This window comes from Littorina saxatilis, linkage group LG9 (genome assembly GCF_037325665.1).
Source record: "Littorina saxatilis isolate snail1 linkage group LG9, US_GU_Lsax_2.0, whole genome shotgun sequence".
NCBI lineage: Eukaryota > Metazoa > Mollusca > Gastropoda > Littorinimorpha > Littorinidae > Littorina > Littorina saxatilis.
The window spans coordinates 40,561,976-40,585,248 of record NC_090253.1 but is presented as its reverse complement, the minus strand read 5'-3'; the positions used below and the strand labels follow the sequence as shown (position 1 = coordinate 40,585,248).

The window sequence follows — 23,273 nt, the reverse complement described above, 5'->3', positions numbered from 1 at the left end:
TTGATTTAGAATAAAGCAAACTTATTACAATGACGATTTTCTTCGGTTTTTGATGAAGGATTGGCATCAAGACTTTTCCTATTTTCCAACTCTGCCACCATACACAGGCCGTTCAGGTCTGCATGTCGCCCACATGGTGTGTGATCAGATTTTTCGGACATGTTCACAATGCTTACATGACCACCAAATGTAAAATCAGTTGGTATTTGTTATGTTTTTGTGTAAGCACAATCTTCATACAAGTAAACAGAAACAGTTTTGTTGCAAACAGAGCCTTCATAAAGAAAAAATGCTTCTAAGTCAAAATACATACCCCCTTTTTCGTATTGCGCAAAATATACCCATAAATTCTGGACATCATATTTTTAATTTGTTTCACAACAATGAAACCAAACTTTGGCATATGTTTTAGCAATATATTCACAATAAAACCTATGAGTTTGAAGGCTGCATCTTGTTTTGTTTATTTTTGAGATTTTTTTTTGCAAACCCATGCAAATGGCCAGTTTCTGGGGAGAGACTGGGGAGATAATGGCCAGTATAGAAAGAGTTAATAAGTAAACTAATGTCAGAAGTAGGTATTTACCTTGTTTGCCTTCGCGTTCTTGATAGGCCGCTGCAGCATTTGTATCACTTCCCTTGACATTCAAAACGCCAATGTATTTCTGAAAGGAAAATAAAGATATTGACCGAAACATCACACAAGTGGTATATCATGCTAGGTTTTGTTTACAGTGCCTGTTCTACGACCACATCTGATTGTAATTTAAATAAAGAAAAACTGTATCCATTTATTACTTCTCTATTTGTGTGTGTTTGTGTGTGTGCAGGGGCGGATCACATCATTTTTAAGGGGGAGTTTCCAAATTTCTTTTACGGACAATTTGACGACGCGAAGCGTTTAGTTGAAGACGCGAAGCGTTCAACCTCCTTTGGGGGGGGGGGGGGGGGGGGTGGGTCCGACAAATGTTGATAAAAACAAGGAAAATGGATCAATCTGAGCCAAGAAACATCCCCTAATACACCTTCCAAAAAAGTAAATATATTAAGAAGAAAAATTTGAATCACAACAAGGACAATTGATCGATCTGGCGCAACCTGAGCAAACTAATTAGCCAACTTCTTTCCAAAATCGTCACTTAGAATACAAAGGCCGGCTCCTAAGTGGTCCGGAAACCCCGGAACCCCCCTCCGGATCCGCCCAGTGTGTGTGTGTGTGTGTGTGACCGATGACCTTCTCTAAATTCTAATCGTTGCGTTTGCATGGTAATAAAGTTTTAATACTGGATATGCCCATGAAAAAATATCATTTCTTGTTCATGTCATTGTGTGTGTGTGGCCAGGACCGTGACTTCTGCTTGCCTCGACGTCTTCAGAAAAGACACAAAATGTCAGCAGGCGTATGTTCTTGGAGCACTCAGTATGCCGTCATCTGCAAACAAATAAATACAAATTATTCAATTGTGTAAATAAAGAACAATCATTTTAATATTACAACAAAAAATTCATATAACTGTAGTCTTCACCAGAGACATCCACTACACTATCTTTAAATAAAACTGCCGTAAAAAATTGAAATACTATAAAACTTACCCCCACTCAGATCTATTTGGGATTATTCAAGTTTCAACCATGAAACGATGCCGGTTTGGACAGATCTGCTAGTTTGCCGCTGAAACTGAAATCAAAGGCGATCTTCAGAACTATTTCTAATCTTGTATTTGTGATTAATATAAAATACTGATCTTCCCAATAGAAGCTGATGTGTATACCCATGACCAGGACAAGGTATTTTGTTACAGGGTATTTACGCAGACGTCGCAGTTCAAACTATCGTTTTAGATCTGATTTTGTACAGCAGCCTGTGTGATTCAGAATCGTCTGCCCTTTTTCGGTTTAACATTTTATGGACGATTCCTATGAGACTCCTCAATCATAACTGATGACACATTCAGAAACAGATGATGGTTTCAAGTAGGCTACAGTAATGATTCGTTAAAAATGTGAAGCCACGCGTCGATCATTCACACTCAAAGAACCCAAGCCAAATCTGCTCTGGTTCCGAGCAGCTTTTTCCAACTGAGACCCTAATTGTTACGCATCTGCCGCGAAAAGATAGACCACAAACAAGCGGCACTGTACCATGCTTTCGTTTATGTTGCTAAACAGATTAAATGTGCATTGTAAATGTGCTTACAGCAAAGAAATGCATCCTTACTTACCACAAAAATACTGGTACCACATTCATCGCACTTGTGTCTTCTTACCAAAACCTATCGATATGTTTGTTTACGATATATTGGTAATTACTAACCGTTAACTATTTTTCAAAAATCTGAAATGACTTTTAAGAATCAAAGAAAGATTCGCTAAAACGGTTGACTTCAGAAAATAAGCAATATTTTTCTGAACCATGAAATAAAAATCGAAAACTCCGTTTGATCTTTTATTTTGGTAGATTGATGACAACAGCCGGAACTGAAAGTACCAGAACCAAAAATTAAGGGCATTAATCAGGTAAACTAAGAAGATTGTCGTTCCTGGCGCGCACTTCACATGTCCGTCAAACAGTGTCCGAGTGAGAGAAACATTTTTTTTTTTCGCAGTTCGACAGTATATGAGGCCCTTCTTCATATCAAAGTGTAAAAGTTGCTGAACGATGTTTTTCCTTTTTGCTTGTTTAGTTACACTTTAAAGCAACACATGTCAACACATACAGGAGTCAAAAAGTATGCATGTACAGAGTGTGATGTTAGGTTCACCCGGTCTGGACATTTGAAGCAACACATGTTAAAACATACATGTGTAAAAAGGTATGCATGTACAGAGTGTGATGCCAGGTTCACAAAGTCTGGATATTTGAAGCGACACATGTTAGCTCACACAGGAGTGAAAAAGTATGCATGTACAGAGTGTGATGGTAGGTTTACACGTTCTAGCGATTTGAAGCGGCACATGTTAACACATACAGGAGGGGAAAAGTATGCATGTACAGAGTGTGATGGTAGGTTTACACGTTCTAGCGATTTGAAGCGGCACATGTTAACACATACAGGAGTGAAAAACTATGCATGTACAGAGTGCGATGCTAGGTTCACCAAATCTAGTACTTTAAAGCGACACATGTCAACACATACAGGAGTCAAAAAGTATGCATGTACAGAGTGTGACGTTAGGTTCACCCGGTCTGGACATTTGAAGCAACACATGTTAACTCACACAGGAGTGAAAAAGTATGCATGTACAGGGTGTGATGGTAGGTTTACACATTATAGCAATTTGAAGCGGCACATGTTAACACATACAGGAGTGAAAAACTATGCATGTACAGAGTGCGATGCTAGGTTCACCCAATCTGGTACTTTAAAGCGACACATGTCAACACATACAGGAGTCAAAAAGTATGCATGTACAGAGTGTGATGTTAGGTTTACCCGGTCTAGTTCTTTGAAGCAACACATGTTAATTCACACAGGAGTGAAAAAGCATGCATGTACAGAGTGTGATGGTAGGTTTACACATTCTAGGTATTTGAAGAAACACATGTTAACACATACAGGAGTGAAAAAGTATGCATGTACAGAGTGTGATGCTAGGTTTGCACGGTCTGGACATGTGAAGGAACACATGTTAACTCACACAGGAGTGAAATAGTATGCTTGTACAGATTGCATTGCCAGGTGTACACACTCTAGTACTTTGAAGCAACACATGTCAACTCACACAGGAGTTAAAACTGCATGTACAGAGTGATATGCTAGGTTCACCTGTTCTGGGCCCGTATTCTTGAAAAAGCTGCAACATTGTTGTGAATGAATGCAAATGAGCTAATATGCTGTCATACAGGAATCAAACACAACTCCAAATGTTGGTTCCCTCCACTGTATTAATCAGCTATGACATCATACACACAAATACACACAATCATGAACATAAAATCCAGTACTCACAGTTTTGGTAGGCAAAAAAACCACTCGGGATGACAATCTCGTACACAATTGCAATGACAAAACTCTCTACCCTTCACTGAGGTATAAAACTACAAAAACAGTCAGTGAACTCACAGGCACACGATATCTAGTTTACAGGTATTTACTCACGGCTCGTGTGTAGTCAACAAAAACCAGTAATAGTTTCTACTACGGCAGACTTAAAACACCGTCTGCTCTGTCTACTAAATATTCCTTATCTCGTAAGTAATTAAGATATTGTAGACATATTTTAATTCTGGTCATACGCAGAATTACACAGCTTCTATTGCTGTTCACTAGGAAATGTATTTTACTACTAATTCCTGCTACTGGTGACCTCGGTCTACTCAGTTTCTACTGCCCTGTGACCACTATGGTCCAACTCTACGGACAAAAATACCGTGCACTAGCTTCTAGAAATCCCGTCGAATCTCAGCTATGCGAGTCTAAAGGCGTAATATTCCGGCGGCTTCTCAGATCCTTCATTCTGTCATCTGGCCACTACCTTCCCAGGGATGTCGTTAGGCGTCAGGCATCGGACATATAACGATGAAAATCCCCAAATGTCCGATTCACATTGCCGCATGTCGGTCAGATGTCCTATCGTTTTAGCCTGAGCGTGGTCATTGTCCGATATGTACTCCATTCCTTCGGACAGCGCGATATTCGTGAATTTTCATTTCAAGATACAAATCTAAAAGACCGAACGCTCTCGTGTTCAGCTGACACTGAAGTTGTCAGTGCCGCGTGCGGATCTTTTCTTTTGTCGGGAATTCCCGAACCGTTTGCGGTATGCGCCGTTTGGGTATAACCGTCTCGGTGCAGCGCACTGATCTAAAAATATTGGATTCTTTTTAGATCAGTGCATGCTACAGGAGTACGGGAGACAACTCCAACTGACTAAATTTGTAGTCTGCTTTTGTTTTCGAAACGAGACGAAGCACTGAATTATGCCGCTGAAAAAAAAAAACTAAAGCCTGCAAAAGATCAGCATTAGATCAAACCGATCATTTTGTTTGTCAACTTTTATCCAAATCATGCAGTATTTAATCAAAGTACGAGCTCTGAAGTTGTTCATGTTGGTTTCTTTTTTGTGGTTTCTTTGAAACTAAACAAATACAACATTAAATACGCACACTGTGTTGATGTATTTACTATATTATGTGTGTGTTCTACAGCGCGCGCGCGTGGGTGTGTGTGTGTGTGTGTGTGGGCGCATGACTTTGGAACAATTCCATGGAATGTGTTATAAGCTGTTTGGCGCAAATTCATAATGTCCTATTACACTTTCTGAAAACGGTCATATGTCCTATTGATGCAGAAGAACTCAGGACATTTGTCCTATAGGTATGAATTTGTAGCAACATCCCTGCCTTCCTTTACGACCGGTTACACGACGCACTGTTTAGTGCTCTACTCGGGCTTCCTTTCTCCCGGTCGACTGATTCCTGTGACAACCCCTCCCTGTCGCTGGACAGTGGTAAAGTGTAACTATATCTTCGTTGCGATGTACAAAGTCAACTCTCTCGGTCAGTGAGCTGAATTCACAATACGTGCAATACACTTCGCTATGTCACGCTACTATCTCTGGTTAGCGCTCTAAAAGCGTGGAGGATATCACTATCAAACTTTGCCTGTTAGTGTTATTCGTGATTTCCTTCACAATTGTGTCCTTTAAAGTCAAACTGTCGTTTAAAGTGTAACTAAACAAGCAAAAAGGAAAAACATCGTTCAGCAACCTTTACACTTTGATATGAAGAAGGGCCTCATATACTGTCGAACTGAGAAAAAAGAAAAAAAATTCTCTCACTCTGACACTGTTTGACGGACATGTGAAGTGCGCGCCAGGAACGACAATCTTCTTAGTTTACCTGATTAATGCCCTTAATTTTTGGTTCTGGTACTTTCAGTTCCGGCTGTTGTCATCAATCTACCAAAATAAAAGATCAAACGGAGTTTTCGATTTTTATTTCATGGTTCAGAAAAATATTGCTTATTTTCTGAAGTCAACCGTTTTAGCGAATCTTTCTTTGATTCTTAAAAGTCATTTCAGATTTTTGAAAAATAGTTAACGGTTAGTAATTACCAATATATCGTAAACAAACATATCGATAGGTTTTGGTAAGAAGACACAAGTGCGATGAATGTGGTACCAGTATTTTTGTGGTAAGGATGCATTTCTTTGCTGTAAGCACATTTACAATGCACATTTAATCTGTTTAGCAACATAAACGAAAGCATGGTACAGTGCCGCTTGTTTGTGGTCTATCTTTTCGAGGCAGATGCGTAACAATTAGGGTCTCAGTTGGAAAAAGCTGCTCGGAACCAGAGCAGATTTGGCTTGGGTTCTTTGAGTGTGAATGATCGACGAGTGGCTTGACATTTTTAACGAATCATTACTGTAGCCTACTTGAAACCATCATCTGTTTCTGAATTTGTCATCAGTTATGATTGAGCAGTCTCATAGGAATCGTCCATAAAATGTTAAACCGAAAAAGGGCAGACGATTCTGAATCACACAGGCTGCTGTACAAAATCAGATCTAAAACGATATTTTGAACTGCGACGTCTGCGTAAATGCCCTGTAACAAAATACCTTGTCCTGGTCATGTGTATACACATCAGCTTCTATTGGGAAGATCAGTATTTTATATTAATCACAAATACAAGATTAGAAATAGTTCTGAAGATCGCCTTTGATTTCAGTTTCAGCGGCAAACTAGCAGATCTGTCCAAACCGGCATCGTTTCATGGTTGAAACTTGAATAATCCCAAATAGATCTGAGTGGGGGTAAGTTTTATAGTATTTCAATTTTTTACGGCAGTTTTATAGTGTAGTGGATGTCTCTGGTGAAGACTACAGTTATATGAATTTTTTTTTGTAATATTAAAATGATTGTTCTTTATTTACACAATTGAATAATTTGTATTTATTTGTTTGCAGATGACGGCATACTGAGTGCTCCAAGAACATACGCCTGCTGGCATTTTGTGTCTTTTCTGAAGACGTCGAGGCAAGCAGAAGTCACGGTCCTGGCCACACACACACAATGACATGAACAAGAAATGATATTTTTTCATGGGCATATCCAGTATTAAAACTTTATTACCATGCAAACGCAACGATTAGAATTTAGAGAAGGTCATCGGTCACACACACACACACACACACTGGGCGGATCCAGAGGGGGGTTCCGGGGTTTCCGGACCACTTAGGAGCCGGCCTTTGTATTCTAAGTGACGATTTTGGAAAGAAGTTGGCTACTTAGTTTGCTCAGGTTGCGCCAGATCGATCAATGTCCTTGTGATTCAAATTTTTCTTCTTAATATATTTACTTTTTTGGAAGGTGTATTAGGGGATGTTTCTTGGCTGATTGATCCATTTTCCTTGTTTTTATCAACATTTGTCAGACCCCCCCCAAGGAGGTTGAACGCTTCGCGTCTTCAACTAAACGCTTCGCATCGTCAAATTGTCCCTCAAAGAAATTTGGAAACTCCCCCTTAAAAATGATGTGATCCGCCCCTGCACACACACAAACACACACAAATAGAGAAGTAATAAATGGATACAGTTTTTTGACTCACATGCGAAGCAAAAGTGAGTCTATGTACTCACCCGAGTCGTCCGTCCGTCCGGAAAACTTTAACGTTGGATATTTCTTGGACACTATTCAGTCTATCAGTACCAAATTTGGCAAGATGGTGTATGATGACAAGGCCCCAAAAAACATACATAGCATCTTGACCTTGCTTCAAGGTCAAGGTCGCAGGGGCCATAAATGTTGTCTAAAAAACAGCTATTTTTCACATTTTTCACATTTTCTCTGAAGTTTTTGAGATTGAATATCTCACCTATATATGATATATAGGGCAAAGTAAGCCCCATCTTTTGATACCAGTTTGGTTTACCTTGCTTCAAGGTCAAGGTCACAGGAGCTCTTCAAAGTTGGATTGTATACATATTTTGAAGTGACCTTGACCCTGAACTATGGAAGATAACTGTTTCAAACTTAAAAATTATGTGGGGCACATGTTATGCTTTCATCATGAGACACATTTGGTCACATATGATCAAGGTCAAGGTCACTTTGACCCTTATGAAATGTGACCAAAATAAGGTAGTGAACCACTAAAAGTGACCATATCTCATGGTAGAAAGAGCCAATAAGCACCATTGTACTTCCTATGTCTTGAATTAACAGCTTTGTGTTGCATGACCTTGGATGACCTTGACCTTGGGTCAAGGTCACATGTATTTTGGTAGGAAAAATGTGTAAAGCAGTTCTTAGTGTATGATGTCATTGCTAGGTTTAGGTCAAGCATGTGAGTCGTATGGGCTTTGCCCTTCTTGTCTTTATTTAAATTACAATCAGATGTGGTCGTAGAACAGGCACTGTAAACAAAACCTAGCATGATATACCACTTGTGTGATGTTTCGGTCAATATCTTTATTTTCCTTTCAGAAATACATTGGCGTTTTGAATGTCAAGGGAAGTGATACAAATGCTGCAGCGGGCTATCAAGAACGCGAAGGCAAACAAGGTAAATACCTACTTCTGACATTAGTTTACTATTAACTCTTTCTATACTGGCCATTATCTCCCCAGTCTCTCCCTAGAAACTGGCCATTTGCATGGGTTTGCAAAAAAATTCTCAAAATAAACAAAACAAGATGCAGCCTTCAAACTCATAGGTTTTATTGTGAATATATTGCTAAAACATATGCCAAAGTTTGGTTTCATTGTTGTGAAAAAAAATAAAAATATGATGTCCAGAATTTATGGGTATATTTTACGCAATACGAAAAAGGGGGTATGTATTTTGACTTAGAAGCATTTTTTCTTATGAAGGCTCTGTTTGCAACAAAACTGTTTCTGTTTACTTGTATGAAGATTGTGCTAACACAAAAACATAACAAATACCAACTGATTTTCCATTTGGTGGTCATGTAAGCATTGTGAACATGTCCGAAAAATCTGATCACACACCATGTGGTCGACCAGTGTAACGGCCAGTGTATGGTGGCAGAGTTGGAAAATAGGAAAAGTCTTGATGCCAATCCTTCATCAAAAACCGAAGAAAATCGTCATTGTAATAAGTTTGCTTTATTCTAAATCAAACGACTAGGATAGATGACAGACACAACGACAAACACATTCAATTCTATGTAAAACATACACAATGCGCACGTTAACAAGCTGGCCATAACAATGTGCCCATCGTGCATGAAGTGTGGCTTTGGTCGGATCAGTAGCCGTGCTTTGTCTGCGATGCTATAAACATGAAATTTTGTTAAAGCGACGATTTAGCAATGTTGTTGTTGCTGCTGCTGCTGTCTGTTCTTGTCACGACATCTCGCCATATAACAGTTTTTTCCCTCCTGATTCTGAGAAGAAGCTGTTTAATTGTGATATCAGGCCTAGGAATCGCTGATTTTCACTTGGAGCATTCTCAAAGAAACTTAGCGTATATTAAGAAAGATGAGTGTACTCCACACTTTGTCTTTTGTTGTTCGTTGTCGTTGCATGTCTACCGTTCCACAGCCACCTACTATAAGTGCAAGTGTTAAATGACGTATTTCCACAAAAGACTGCTTGCAGAGAATCATGTGATGCCAATGACAGGTAAGGACATGTGGTAATACATACTACGTTTTGGAACCAGGGAAAATGCAGCACAAATTATTTATCAACCAAATTGATTGACTTGTGCACCATGACAAAAGTTTTCTTTGATCCATGAAAGGTCTTTTGCCCAAAAAATTGCTCTGAAAATCAAGTACCCTGCAAGTTGTCACACATTTACATTATTGAAATAAAAAGAAAACACACCACTAACCAGGTTAGGTACGTTAATATCTATAATCAATATCTCGGCACGTTACTGACTTCTTCGGGATGGTAAGCTGAACATTATTGAACAAAATAATCGGTTTAGATTGTATACTGATTCCTGAACGAAGAAGCAGAGGTACTGCATACAACTAGGACTGTAATATCAGCTTTTGCCTGAAACACACACACATACACTTATAAAATTAATGCAATGTCATTGTATGAAGCCAGAACAATCACTAACTTACATAGTTGGTCACACAATTACCCATCACTGAACAATAAATCGAAGTCGGGTGGATTCAATGACTAAAGCAGTAAAGGCTTTGAAAAAACCCTCATCACAAAACACCCCCCCCCCCCCAAAAAAAAAAAAAGAAAAAAAGAAATAAAACAGTTTGTGTATATAGCGCAGTAAACACCATGCAGGTACAAGCAAAGATTTGACAGTGATTATCCTTGTTTTATATAGCACACATTTTCTAGTTTTAATCTCTCTCTCTCTCTCTCTCTCTCTCTCTCTCTCTCTCTCTCTCTCTCTCTCTCTCTCTCTCTCTCTCTCTCTCTCTCTCTCTCTCTCTCTCTCTCTCTCTGGAAAGTAATTTATTGACCTGTGGGTTATTTGCGTTTGTATACACATTGGTGATTCGTAAACTATGTTGAAAGAGATTGTCAAACAATATTATATGGGGTGTCTTAAAAAAAATGTATATCAACAAAATCTGTCATTATTATCAGGCACACGGTTTTAACAAAGCTATGTCACGGAATGCAACATAAGTGGCTTAAAAAGTCGTGTTTTTGTGTGTGCAGGATATTCGCTAGGACAGGACCTCAAGCTGAACCAGCACAACAGCGATGCATTCTTCCATGGCTTCCACAAAAGTCTTTCACCTATAGCGGGCATTGCATACAGATATTCCGAGGAGGGTTAGGGTAACCTTTTAAAAATTCTTTAGACCAATTATCCCTCTGTTCCCATGTTTAACATGGAATAATTCTGGACAAATGCGAGGACGTTAGCATTTTATTTATTTTTTTATCATTTTACTTATCATTAAAACTTGTTTAGATTTCGATTCGTAAACCATTTACAGTAATCCTTTGTTTTTTAACTTTGTTCATCTTACCACAGTCACTTCGTTGTTTAGATTTATCATTAAATTTGTTACCATTATGCAGGAAAAATGTAGAATAAAACCAGGAGAGCTTTCGGTAGAAGATATTTCCTGTGTCAAAAGTTAATGCTTATTCTGATTGATGGGTGCTCCAAACTAAGTTATTTTGACTGCCTTATTCGAATTCATTTCCAAGACAGGGCTGAGAAGTGGAGAAGCTTAGGAGAGTATCGTAAAAATTGGGTGTTTATGCAAAACTTTCGAATATGTCAGATTTTACTTTAGAGATTTTAAATACTGTTAACTGACAGAAATGCTATAACTTCTACACCAATAACTTCATATTCAGCATACTTAAACTTGATTTTATGCATGTGAAGTTCACAAAGTGGCAAATTTGTAGGTTAAATTATCTAACTTTTGCGTCACCAATGACACCAATGCTTTCGTGTCTGAGGATTGCCCTGAACCTAGCTGTAACTGCATGCTTTCTTCAGGTCATCGATAGCCTGGGGGTTGAAGGGGATGTTTTTACATACTCAGACAAAATAATCAAAAAGGTAAACGCCTGAAGGGTTTAAATTAGGTAAAAATGGCTACCGCTCAAAGTCAAAACTCGTTCTGTTTAGTCGACCCCCGAATTTGGAGAAAAAAATTAAAATTGCACAAAAGTCAGACCATTCAATTTACAAAATTGCCACTTACTGGAAAGGTAGAACATAAACTGAAGTTAATGAATACCATATATAAAATAATTGGTTCAACAGATGCAGAAGTAATTTGCATGGTTGTGGGTGTCCTTTTTAGGGGGGTCAACCCTGTAGAGACGATTTTCTTTAATTATCAATCCGTAATATATTGTTTATTATGCATACAAGATTAACCTTGACAAATACTTCAAGACTCCTCATTGATCTTAAGAAATGTTGTGGGTTTTTTTGTTTCTGACTGATTCACTTTCTATTCACTTTACTCTACATAAGTCACGACAAGAAAAGCAAGGGAGGTAATTTCTTCGGAAGAGGTAATTCTCTCCCCTCAGAACGATTGTTGTAGTTTGTTTGATTTTTTTCCCTTCTAATAAGTATTATTTAAAATAAATGTCTTTACATCTTGATGTGAAAGGCGCAGTACCCCCCTCCCCCCAGGATGTTAAATTCTAGGTTGTGTCCATGTAAAATCCTGATCCTAGTCAAGATCCGAGTTGGTTTTTCATGCAACTGTGCCTCTTTATGCCAGACATACTTTGCAATCCATAATTGCACGAAACTAAGTACAGGAAATACGTTGTTGTCGTGTTTTTAATATTACATAATGAAATAAAAAATGTCACAACTGGTTTCGTGTTAGGCTTTCTCTCTCTGTCTGAATCTCATAATTACTTCCTTCTGAGGCCTGAAATGTGTTGCAGGCATTGTTCAGCTTACATTTATTGTTACAATTTTTGTGGATATATATGTTATTAAGTGTGTCTGTGTTTCTATCATTCGTTATCAGTGTGGTTAAAAAAAAAAAGCACACGTCAAAGTAATTTACCCTTCATCATTATCAAAACATGCAGATACAGGTAATAAATATTTGTGATACTTTAAACAAATACAATGTTTGTTTGTTGCGTCTTTTCTTTTTTTCAGAGCAAACACACATCGTATTTGTTCAAACGTGTATATTCTGCACTTTCTAATACCCTGCATGGATCTCCAAATCAAGAATAATGAAAAGTCGTCTAATAGCCCAGCAGCACTCACACGAACATGATAGAAGCTTGCATGTGTTCTGCGCGAACTTAGAATCCGGTTTCATTCTAGAATGGACCGGGTCCAGGTTGGAATTCTAACCCTGCGCAAGTACAGGGGTGCCATTCTAGAATGAAACCCTTGAATAAAGGGGGCCGTAATGTTTGTAGGTAAGACAGAGTTGTCTTCCCTTGAATGATCTCCACCTGCACCTTCCCTTTGATAAAATGGGGCTGATTTGTCTACCCCTGAAAAAAATCCTTTGGCGATCTTGCGATGTCATGTCATGTCAAGAAAGTTGACACTCCTGAGTACGCAATAAACAAAGGCAGACCATAGCAAGGGGGACTACCAGGGCGGTATTGTTTGCAGGGCAGTTGTTTTTGTGATGAGAGCCGGTTGCGGCCGCTTGCAATGTCAGCGCTGTCTCCCTCTCGGAAATGTCCGGTTTTTTGACAATTTTTTTGACAGACAGACAGACAGACGGTCAGACCGACTAACCGACAGACAGACCAACAGAAGGACAGAGTGAGGTATAGAGCTGTTGTCACAGGTTTAAAAAAAGTTGACATTATATCTTCACAATTCAGAAGACCAACTTCATGTATATGAATAAGAAAAAGTTACAAGCGAGATCGGCAAAACACTGTCAGTCCGAAAATTTCCGTTCGTAGCGATCAGTGCTGAGTGTCTCTCAAAATCGTAATCACTTTCAGAACATCACAATCCCAATTCACGATGTCTTTGAGTAAAGTGTAAAAAACCCGAGAAAAAAAACCCAACCAAACACACAAAAAACAAAAACAAACAGAAAATCCACATTTGTGGCTTTGGCTGTGTGATAGTCTAACTGAAATGACTATTCCAACTTGGACCCAAATTCCAACCTTGCGCACGGCCGATTCTAGAATGGACCAGCAACAAGGGTTTCATTCTAGAATGGCACCCCTGTACTTGCGCAGGGTTAGAATTCCAACCTGGACCCGGTCCATTCTAGAATGAAACCGGATTCTAAGTTCGCGCAGAACACATGCACCCAGGCTCGCTGTCTTCGGCTAAAAGAGCTTACCGTTCACGTTGGATCTTCGCTCAGACAAATGTAGCTGTCTTGTCCACTTGCTCCTGTCGCATAGATCTGCAATGTGCAACATCATCTTTGATTAATAAGTCTGAGACACAGACAAACACACACGCGCGCACATTTGCGAGAGAATGCACGTCAGTCTATTCAATCAAACAGTATAAAAACATACCACAGACGTGGTGGTGGAAACTGGACATTCGCCGTATAACAAACTCAAGAGATTCATTTGTGTGTGTATGTTTGATCAAAAGTTCATCTTGGGCACATTCAGTCTGTATTGTTACAGGACCCATCCCGTAAAAACTTCGAACAGATCTATTAAATTCTGAAATCCTTGACAAGGTTTTTTTTCCAATCATCTGAATCGACCGAAGTAAAAAAAAGAAAATCAGCCAGTACACGCATCTACCCCCTCACACGACAATACATATGTGGCAAAAAAAGGAATCGAGAGGGGGGGGGGGGGGGGGGGGAACAAGGAATAAATTAGATCCAGAAATAATTCCACTTCATCATTCCAAAATTCAAGTGTGAAGTGATCGGATACTGTGGTAAAGATACGTGCTTAGTATCACAACTGAAAATACAAGCCCTAGGGTTTTAAATCAAGGAAACAATTAAAGTTAAGGAAAGATCAACAGAAATGTCGAGAACATGTAAAATATTGTACTTACAATCCGTTTCAGCATGCTCTTCGAATAATAATCTCCCAGTCAGCCTCGTGCCTACGACTTCGACAGGATGTTGCCTCTCACGCTGAGCCAGTACATTTGGAGTAAATTCAAAGGCCAGAGATGCAGTACAAGCACATTAGTTAGATCCAATTCATTTACATTGCTACCTTGCCCAATTTATGGCTATTTCTGTTGGTAACATCACACATGTGGCAAGCAGTGCTTGTTGCCGACTCTGCTGGGACAGGCAGCAGACGATTTTATTTAGGAACCAAATTCTGATTGGTTAAAACATAAAACCGGAACTCAAAGTACCACTTGTTCTTTGGAAGTATCAAATCAAGAACAGATAATCAGGTAAATCTGAAATGGGTTCAACACTTTCAAGAAATCGTAGTAAATCAGAAAACACAGTAAACGTTGGAAAAATCGTCCAGTATCGCTTCTACAGGTCTATACTTGGACAAAACATAAAGCAATTCAGTAAAGCTGACACTTCAAAATGTCTGTTTAGTTACACTTTAACTACCGCCCAGTATTTATTTTTACTGCCCAGTAATTATTTATTTTCCCCCGGTATTAATGTGTGTCAGGCGGAAGGTCGGCAGCTACCAAAATTGGTTATTTTTAGAATAGGAGATTCCTCATGCTATCTCCTTTCTACAAACAATATTTGAACAAAATTTATTCTTGAAAAAGCTGCAACTCATATACTGGCCTGTAAAACCACTTACGCTCAATAAGTCCGCCACCGGCACGGCACGGTTGGCCTAGTGGTAAGGCGTCCGCCCCGTGATCGGGAGGTCGTGGGTTCGAACCCCGGCCGGGTCATACCTAAGACTTTAAAATTGGCAATCTAGTGGCTGCTCCGCCTGGCGTCTGGCATTATGGGGTTAGTGCTAGGACTGGTTGGTCCGGTGACAGAATAATGTGACTGGGTGAGACATGAAGCCTGTGCTGTGACTTCTGTCTTGTGTGTGGCGCACGTTATATGTCAAAGCAACCCCCGAAAACGGCGTATGGCTGCCTAAATGGCGGAGTAAAAACGGTCATACACGTAAAAATCCACTCGTGCAAAAACATGAGTGAACGTGGGAGTTTCAGCCCATGAACAAAGAAGAAGAATATGTCAAAGCAGCACTGCCCTGATATGGCCCTTCGTGGTCGGCTGGGCGTTAAGCAAACAAACAAACAAACAAAATAAGTCCGCCAACTGCTAAGTGTTATTTATGAAACACCGGTAAGTCCTTACCGGGTTGTCTCCGAGCTGTAAAGTTAGAGGACCCATCCCCCTCCTGTAAAGTCGCTACCTGTCAGTAACTTCACCAACACTGTCCATTAAAACCGTCAAGTTGGAATAAATCTTGTTCAAATATTGTTCGTAGATTTATGTCCCTCATGGACACACATTGGTGTCATTTAAGCACCAATGCATTGCGGTCAAATACGAGATTCTGCTCGCGAAAGATTTCAACCGATGCTCGATTATAACGTGCTAGCGTCTTGTTCAATGCATTACAGTGGCGAGAATTTGTTGTCTGATTCCGTAGCCGAACGGTTATCGAATAATTATTCGCCTGATGCGTGATTGAGTCGAGTTCAAATCACCATCAGGCCTTACTTTTTTTGTTAATACTTTTTGTCATTTGTTTGTTTCTTCGTGTGCAAGATTACGTTGTAATATCAAAATTGATTTAAAAAATTAATTTAAGGCGAGAATGAGGTTTTTTTTAAATTTTTGGTTAACATGATATTACTGTTATCTATCTTGTATACGTCCACCCACCCTATGCACCAATTTGGCCCAAAAGTGGGGGGTGGGCGTTTAATAGGTACTATACCCTTGGCAGGAGCGGTTCCTTAGCTAAAAAAACGATATTTTGGTCATTTGCCATAGAAGTGTACAAAGGATGCGTTATTGCACAAAACTCCCCCCCCCCCCTCTCTCTCTCTCTCTCTCTCTCTCTCTCTCTCTCTCTCTCACTCACACACACACACACACACACACACACACACACACACACACACACACACACACCCCGTGAATCAACCTCTTCAGACATCACTTCCCGCCAAAGCCGATGAAGCTTTAAAGATGAAGACCATTGTTGGAGCAGTCCGCGGTACAAGCCATCAACAACTATACGACGAGTCAGGCTTTATTTCACTTTTAGAGAGGCGTAAACGTCAAAATTTGATATTATTTCACAAGATTGTACACCGTAAGGTGCCAAACTACTTACTTGCGATATTGCCACCATTAATATCAACTAATAACCCATATCGCCAGCGCAGACCTTTAGATAGGAAAGTTCCATTGTTTAACACTGAATTATACAGAAACTCATTTCTCCCATCTTCAACACAACTCTGGAATTCTTTACCAGACTACATAAAACTTAATGAGTCCCTAAGTAAATTCAACCACTTTTTGTCAAAAAACGATTTAAGTCCGCCGTGTTATTGGTATTCTGGAGATCGCATATCACAAACAATTCACTGTAAGCTCAGGCTATATATAAGTGATCTTAATAACGATCTAGTGAGACGTCACGTTGCTACAGATGCATCTTGTGACTGCGGATTTCCGTCCGAAACCGTAAAACACTTCCTATTAGATTGTCCAAATTATCGCGAAGCACGTCAGGAAACCATACATACCCTCCCTAACCACAGTATTCACCTCCCCCACCTTCTAAATGGAGACAGACAGTATTCTCTAGATTTGAACAGGAACATTTTTTCCATAGTACGTACACTCGTTCATTGAACGTTCAGGCCGCTTTGGGCAAACCAGAATCAATGCTCCACAAACCGGACAACAACTTTAATTTCTGCACAACTCCTACCCATCCCTCTTCTTTTTATTCCTTTTCTTCCCCTCCTTCCTTCCTCTTACTGTCTTTCTTTATAATGATTATGCAATCAGGGAGGTTTCTACATGGGATAAACACTGGAGGAGTCCCCCTATCCGGCCCTGGGGCACTCTCAGCACCTGTGGTAGCCGCCGCCATTGAGCTGAGTGTGTATGTGTGTTTTCCCCCTTTAATAACGAAAAAACAGTCAAAGTACAAAGTACATGTAAAATAGTTTGGTGGTGTTCAGGGGTGTTGAGTTACCAGCGCCTGTGGTTGCACTGCGTTGGGTTTATCGGAGCGTGTCCTTTGTAAACACACTCAGTCACAGTCACTCAGTCACACACAGTGTGAACACACTTAGTCACACCACAGGCGGAGGTATCGTCCACTGGACTACTACTATCACAGAAAGACTACACTGTGATACTCGAATGTGAGTGTCGTACCTTGTAGTCTTTCTGTGATAGTAGTAGTCCAGTGGACGATACCTCCGCCTGTGGTCACACACAGTGTCAAAAATACGCTATGCGGGACGGCGACGCGAGGCAACCAGCTACGCTGGTATAAACACTGCCGTGTTTTCCGTGTGTCCCGTGCCGGCACTAGCTGAACAATGTGGCCACGTAGGAACAAAATATGGCTAACTCTACAATGTTACCGATGTTTATAAACACATTTATAAACAGTGTCAAACACACAAAAACATGAAAAACAGCAAACAAGACAATTACCAATATGGTGATGCACCACCATGCATCACCGTTCTTAAAACAGCACAGAACTCCTGGTATGAACAGACAAGTCACAATCCTACGAAAAAGAGAGAGCCAAAAAATTGCGACTGCTCGCCGCAACAGCTCACCTCGAAGTCCCGCGAGCGGTATCTCGTATTTGTCCGCAATGCATTGGTGCTTAAATGACACCAATGTGTGTCCATGAGGGACATAGATCTACAAACAATATTTTAACAAGATGTATTCAAAATTGACGGTTTTAGAGGAGGGGGATGGGTCCTCTAACTTTACAGCTCGGAGACACCCGGGTAAGTCCTTACCGGAATTTCATAAACAAGAAATTCCTCCGAGGTAGGAAAAACACCCCCGTTGGTCAAAGGGAAATAACCATTCTCACTGCCACCAACTGAGAAGGTTATTTCCCTTTGACCATTAATATGTCCCTCTAAGTCCTTGTAGAATCTTAATCCACCAATAACTCCCTAACCGTGTGTTTGACTGGTCCCAATTTTTGTAAGGACCGTCTCAGGAATGTATAGAACCTGTTCACCAAGTTTGGTGACGATCGGTCTGTTCATTCTTGAGATCTATATGCGAACACAAACACACAAACACACAAACAAACAAACAAACACATCGACCGAATCCTATACACACCCCTATACCGGGGGTGTAATAATCAGAAGAGTCACCATGAAGTCAAATGAAACGTTAGGAGTCAGAAGTCAGAAGTCAGAGAGACAGTCAGAAGTCAGAAGTCAGAGAGACAGTCAGAAGTCAGAAATCAGAAGTCAGACGTCAGAAGTCAGAGAGACAGAGAAACAGAGAGACAGTCAGAAGTCAGAAGTCAGAAATCAGAAGTCAGACGTCAGAATTCAGAGAGACAGAGAAACAGAGAGACAGTCAGAAGTCAGAAGTCAGACGTCAGACGTCAGAAGTCAGAAGTCAGAAGTCAGAATGTTTATTCGCGTAAACACAGGGTCCATTGCGAAAGGGTACGTCGAGGTAGGAAAAACACCCCCGTTGGTCAAAGGGAAATAACCATTCTCACTGCCACCAACTGAGAAGGTTATTTCCCTTTGACCATTAATATGTCACTCTTAATCTTAATCCACCAATAACTCCCTAACCGTGTGTTTGACTGGTCCCAATTTTTGTAAGGACCGTCTCAGGAATGTATAGAACCCGTTCACCAAGTTTGGTGACGATCGGTCCGTTCATTCTTGAGATCTATATGCGAACACAAACAAACAAACAAACAAACAAACAAACAAACAAACAAACACATCGAGTGAAACCTATACACACCCCTATACCGGGGGTGTAATAACACTGTACTTAGCGGACTTATCGAGCGGAAATGGTTTTACAGGCCGGTATATGAGTTGCAGCTGTTTGAAGAATACGGGCCGTGGTTCTTTACAGGAACACATGTTAACACATACAGTGGTTAAGGGCACTGCCTAGTTATGGTCAAAGTATTTCCAAGTTTTTAATATTTTTGCAGAAGAAAGAACATTCTGTCTACATTACATATCTGTTGATTTTTTGTGACTTTTTTTTAAATAACCAGGTGTCTTCCGATTTTGTGAAAATGGGTACATAAAGATAACGGCTACTATACGACAGTACAAATGTAGTAGCCACTTGCTAGATAATTGTTGGGGGAAGTAAATGTTATACCTATTAGAACATAACCAGAAATTACATTTCAAAGAACTTTGGTATGTTTTATACCGTCTTTTTAAATTTATTTTACTTAGCACAATTACATTTTTTTCTCATATAGAGAAGTAAAAACATGTCTCAGAAAAATTCGAAATTCCTTACAATTTGATATGTTGTAGCTCATTCATTTCTCCAGCTATGGTGAAAATGTGAATATCAAGTCCCATGCCAAAAAATTAAACTGCAGGCTGTTTAACCCAACCCTACCCCCTAAATTTTGCGGTCGTCATTTTGCATTCCCCACATTCATAGACATCAATACATTTCAGAGATGAAAGCAAGCATAGCTTTCATATTTCGCATACTTATACCCTACGATGTCAACAAGGTCACAGGTGAGTTCCAAGACTTTGTAACCATTTCAGTATTTTGCAAAAACACAAACAAAAAAGGATACAAATCCTATACTGAAAGGGTTGTACATTCTGTTTAAAATCTGGAAAATAGAAGATGTGTATTCTTTGAATGGAATGCAGCAAACAGTTTACAGTACAAAGAAGTGTGCATTATTTTATAGAGGTTTTTTATATGAATTTTGTGAGCGCTCTTGGAGTTTTGTATTTAAAGAAGTAAAAACAATGCTTCAGACATATTCCAAATGCCTTAAAATGTGATATGTTATAGCCCACTTATTTCTAGAGCTATGGTGAAAATTTGAACATCAAGTCCCATGCCAAAAAATGAAACTGCAGCCAATTTCCCAACCCTACCCCCTAAATTTCGCGGTCGTCATTTTGCATTCCCCACATTCATCGACATCAATACATTTCAGAGATGAAAGCAAGCATAGCTTTCATATTTTGCATACTTATAGCATACGGTGTCAAAAATATGTTAACCAACATTCGATGACCTTGACCTTCACACAAGGTCACAGGCGAGTTCCGAAACTGTGTAACCAACCAGTTTGGTATTTTGCAGAAACACAAACAGAAAACAATTAAAAATCTCTACCTAAAGGGTTTTATATTCTGTTTAAAATACAGAAAGCAGACGAAAAGCATTTTTTTAATGGAATGCAGTGAGAAATGTACAGTACACAGACGGTTGCAATGACTGTTTTATACGCATTGTGGGTAGCGCTATTGCTGTTTTTCATTTCAAAAAGTAAAACATAATGCCTCGGAGATATTGAAAATGCCTTAGAATATTATATGTTGTAGCCCACACGTTTTTCGAGCTATGCTGAAAATGTGAACATCAAGTCCCATGTAAAAAAAACTTAAATTGCAAGCAGTTTCTCAACCCTACCCCCTAAATTTCACCCTCCTCATTTTTCATTCCCCACATTCATTGTCATCAACACTTTTTTAGAGATGACAGCAGCAGAGATTTCATATTTCGCATACTGTACTTATAGCCTGAGGTGTCAAACATATGTTTACCAATATTCAATGACCTTGACCTTCACCCAAGGTCACAAGCGAGCTCCAAAATGTTGTAACCATTTCAGTATTTTACAAAAACAGAAAAAGAAAAAAAAACTATGCTAAGAGGGTGGTAAATTATGTTTAAAATCCAGAAAATTGAAGATGTGGATTGTTTGAATGGAATGCAGTGCGAAAAGTACAGAACAAAGACTTGTCACATGTTTTATAGAGTCTTTTAATATGAAGTGTATATAACACTATTGCAGTTTTTCATGTAGAGATGTGAAAAATATGCCAATGAAATTTTCGAAGATCCTTAAAATGTGATATGTTGTAGCACATTCATTTCTGAAGCTATGCGACAAATATGAACATCCAGTCCCTGGTCAAAAAATGAAGCTACATGCAGTTTCTCAACCCTACCCCCTAAATTTCACCCTCATCATTTTGCATTGCCCACATTCATAGTCATCAACACTTTTTTAGAGATGACAGCAGCAGAGCTTTCATATTTCGCATACTTATAGCCTGAGGTGTCAAACATATGGTTACCAATATTCAATGACCTTGACCTTCACCCAAGGTCACAAGCGAATTCCAAAACTTTGTAACCATTTCAGTATTTTGCAAAAACACAAACACAAAAAGAAAAACAACCTATGCTAAGAGGGTGGTAAATTATGTTTAAAATACAGAAAATTGAAGATACGGATTGTTTGAATGGAATGCAGCGTGAAAAGTACAGAACAAAGAAGTTTCACATGTTTTTTAATATGAAGTGTATATAACACTATTGCAGTTTTTCATTTAGAGATGTGAAAATATGCCTATGAAATTTTCGAAGATCCTTAAAATGTGATATGTTGTAGCACATTCATTTCTGAAGCTATGGTACAAATATGAACATCCAGTCCCTGGTCAAAAAATAAAACTACAGGCAGTTTCCCAACCCTTCCCCCTAAATTTCGCGCTCTTCACTTTGGATTCCTCACATTCATGGATATCAACACATTTCTGAGATGGAAACAGGCAGACCTTTCATTATTTGCATGAGCATAGTTTTTGATGACACCTATTTTCACCATCATTCAATGACCTTTAAGGGATACGCTACATTTGAAAAAATATGACAGTGCTCTAATATTTTCTGGGCAAGATATAGACACCATCCACATTAATTTAGTGTAAAAAAAAAGTAGGGACACTGTTTTAGTTTTTTTGCTATGAGGCCCTCTTTTCGGCAGTTTCTGAACATTTTGACCAAAACAGTGGTTATATGATATGCATGGTGTTCAGCAGTCATTAGTGAATGGGTACTTTTTATATTTAGTCAAGTTTTGACTAAATATTTTAACATCGAGGGGGAATCGAAACGAGGGTCGTGGTGTATGTGCGTGCGTGTGTGCGTGTGTGCGTGCGTGTGTGTGTGTGTGTGTGTAGAGCGATTCAGACTAAACTACTGGACCGATCTTTATGAAATTTGACATGAGAGTTCCTGGGTATGAAATCCCCGAACGTTTTTTTCTTTTTTTGGATAAATGTCTTTGATGACGTCATATCCGGCTTTTCGTGAAAGTTGAGGCGGCACTGTCACGCCCTCATTTTTCAACCAAATTGGTTCAAATTTTGGTCAAGTAATCTTCGACGAAGCCCGGGGTTCGGTATTGCATTTCAGCTTGGTGGCTTAAAAATTAATTAATGACTTTGGTCATTAAAAATCGGAAAATTGTAAAAAAAAATAAAAATTTATAAAACGATCCAAATTTACGTTTATCTTATTCTCCATCATTTGCTGATTCTAAAAACATATAAATATGTTATATTCGGATTAAAAACAAGCTCTGAAAATTAAATATATAAAAATTATTATCAAAATTAAATTGTCCAAATCAATTTAAAAACACTTTCATCTTATTCCTTGTCGGTTCCTGATTCCAAAAACATATAGATATGATATGTTTGGATTAAAAACACGCTCAGAAAGTTAAAACAAAGAGAGGTACAGAAAAGCGTGCTATTCTTCTTAGCGCAACTACTACCCCGCTCTTCTTGTCAATTTCACTGCCTTTGCCATGAGCGGTGGACTGACGATGCTACGAGTATACGGTCTTGCTGAAAAATGGCAGCTACTTGACTAAATATTGTATTTTCGCCTTACGCGACTTG

The 23,273-nt window shown here is 39.3% G+C and overlaps 1 protein-coding gene and 2 long non-coding RNA genes across 3 annotated transcripts in view; 2 read left to right on the top strand and 1 right to left on the bottom strand.

Moving 5' to 3' along the window:
• The window catches only part of LOC138977202 (zinc finger protein 177-like), a 14,993-nt gene extending 14,940 nt beyond the window's left edge, over positions 1-53 (top strand). Inside the window, exon 4 of the mRNA XM_070350106.1 lies at positions 17-53. Coding sequence (XP_070206207.1) covers positions 17-53 — 37 coding nt within the window. The remainder of the gene's footprint in view (positions 1-16) is intronic.
• An 896-nt stretch (positions 54-949) lies between these two features.
• On the bottom strand, positions 950-2,260 carry LOC138976088 (uncharacterized). The gene is made up of 3 exons (XR_011458870.1): positions 2,223-2,260; positions 1,594-1,678; positions 950-1,432 (listed from the first exon to the last, which is right to left on the bottom strand). It is a non-coding gene; the product is annotated as an uncharacterized lncRNA (long non-coding RNA).
• A 5,172-nt stretch (positions 2,261-7,432) lies between these two features.
• Positions 7,433-12,160, top strand: LOC138976087 (uncharacterized). Its single transcript, XR_011458869.1, has 2 exons — positions 7,433-8,513; positions 10,619-12,160. It is a non-coding gene; the product is annotated as an uncharacterized lncRNA (long non-coding RNA).
• The last annotated feature ends 11,113 nt before the right edge of the window (positions 12,161-23,273 follow it).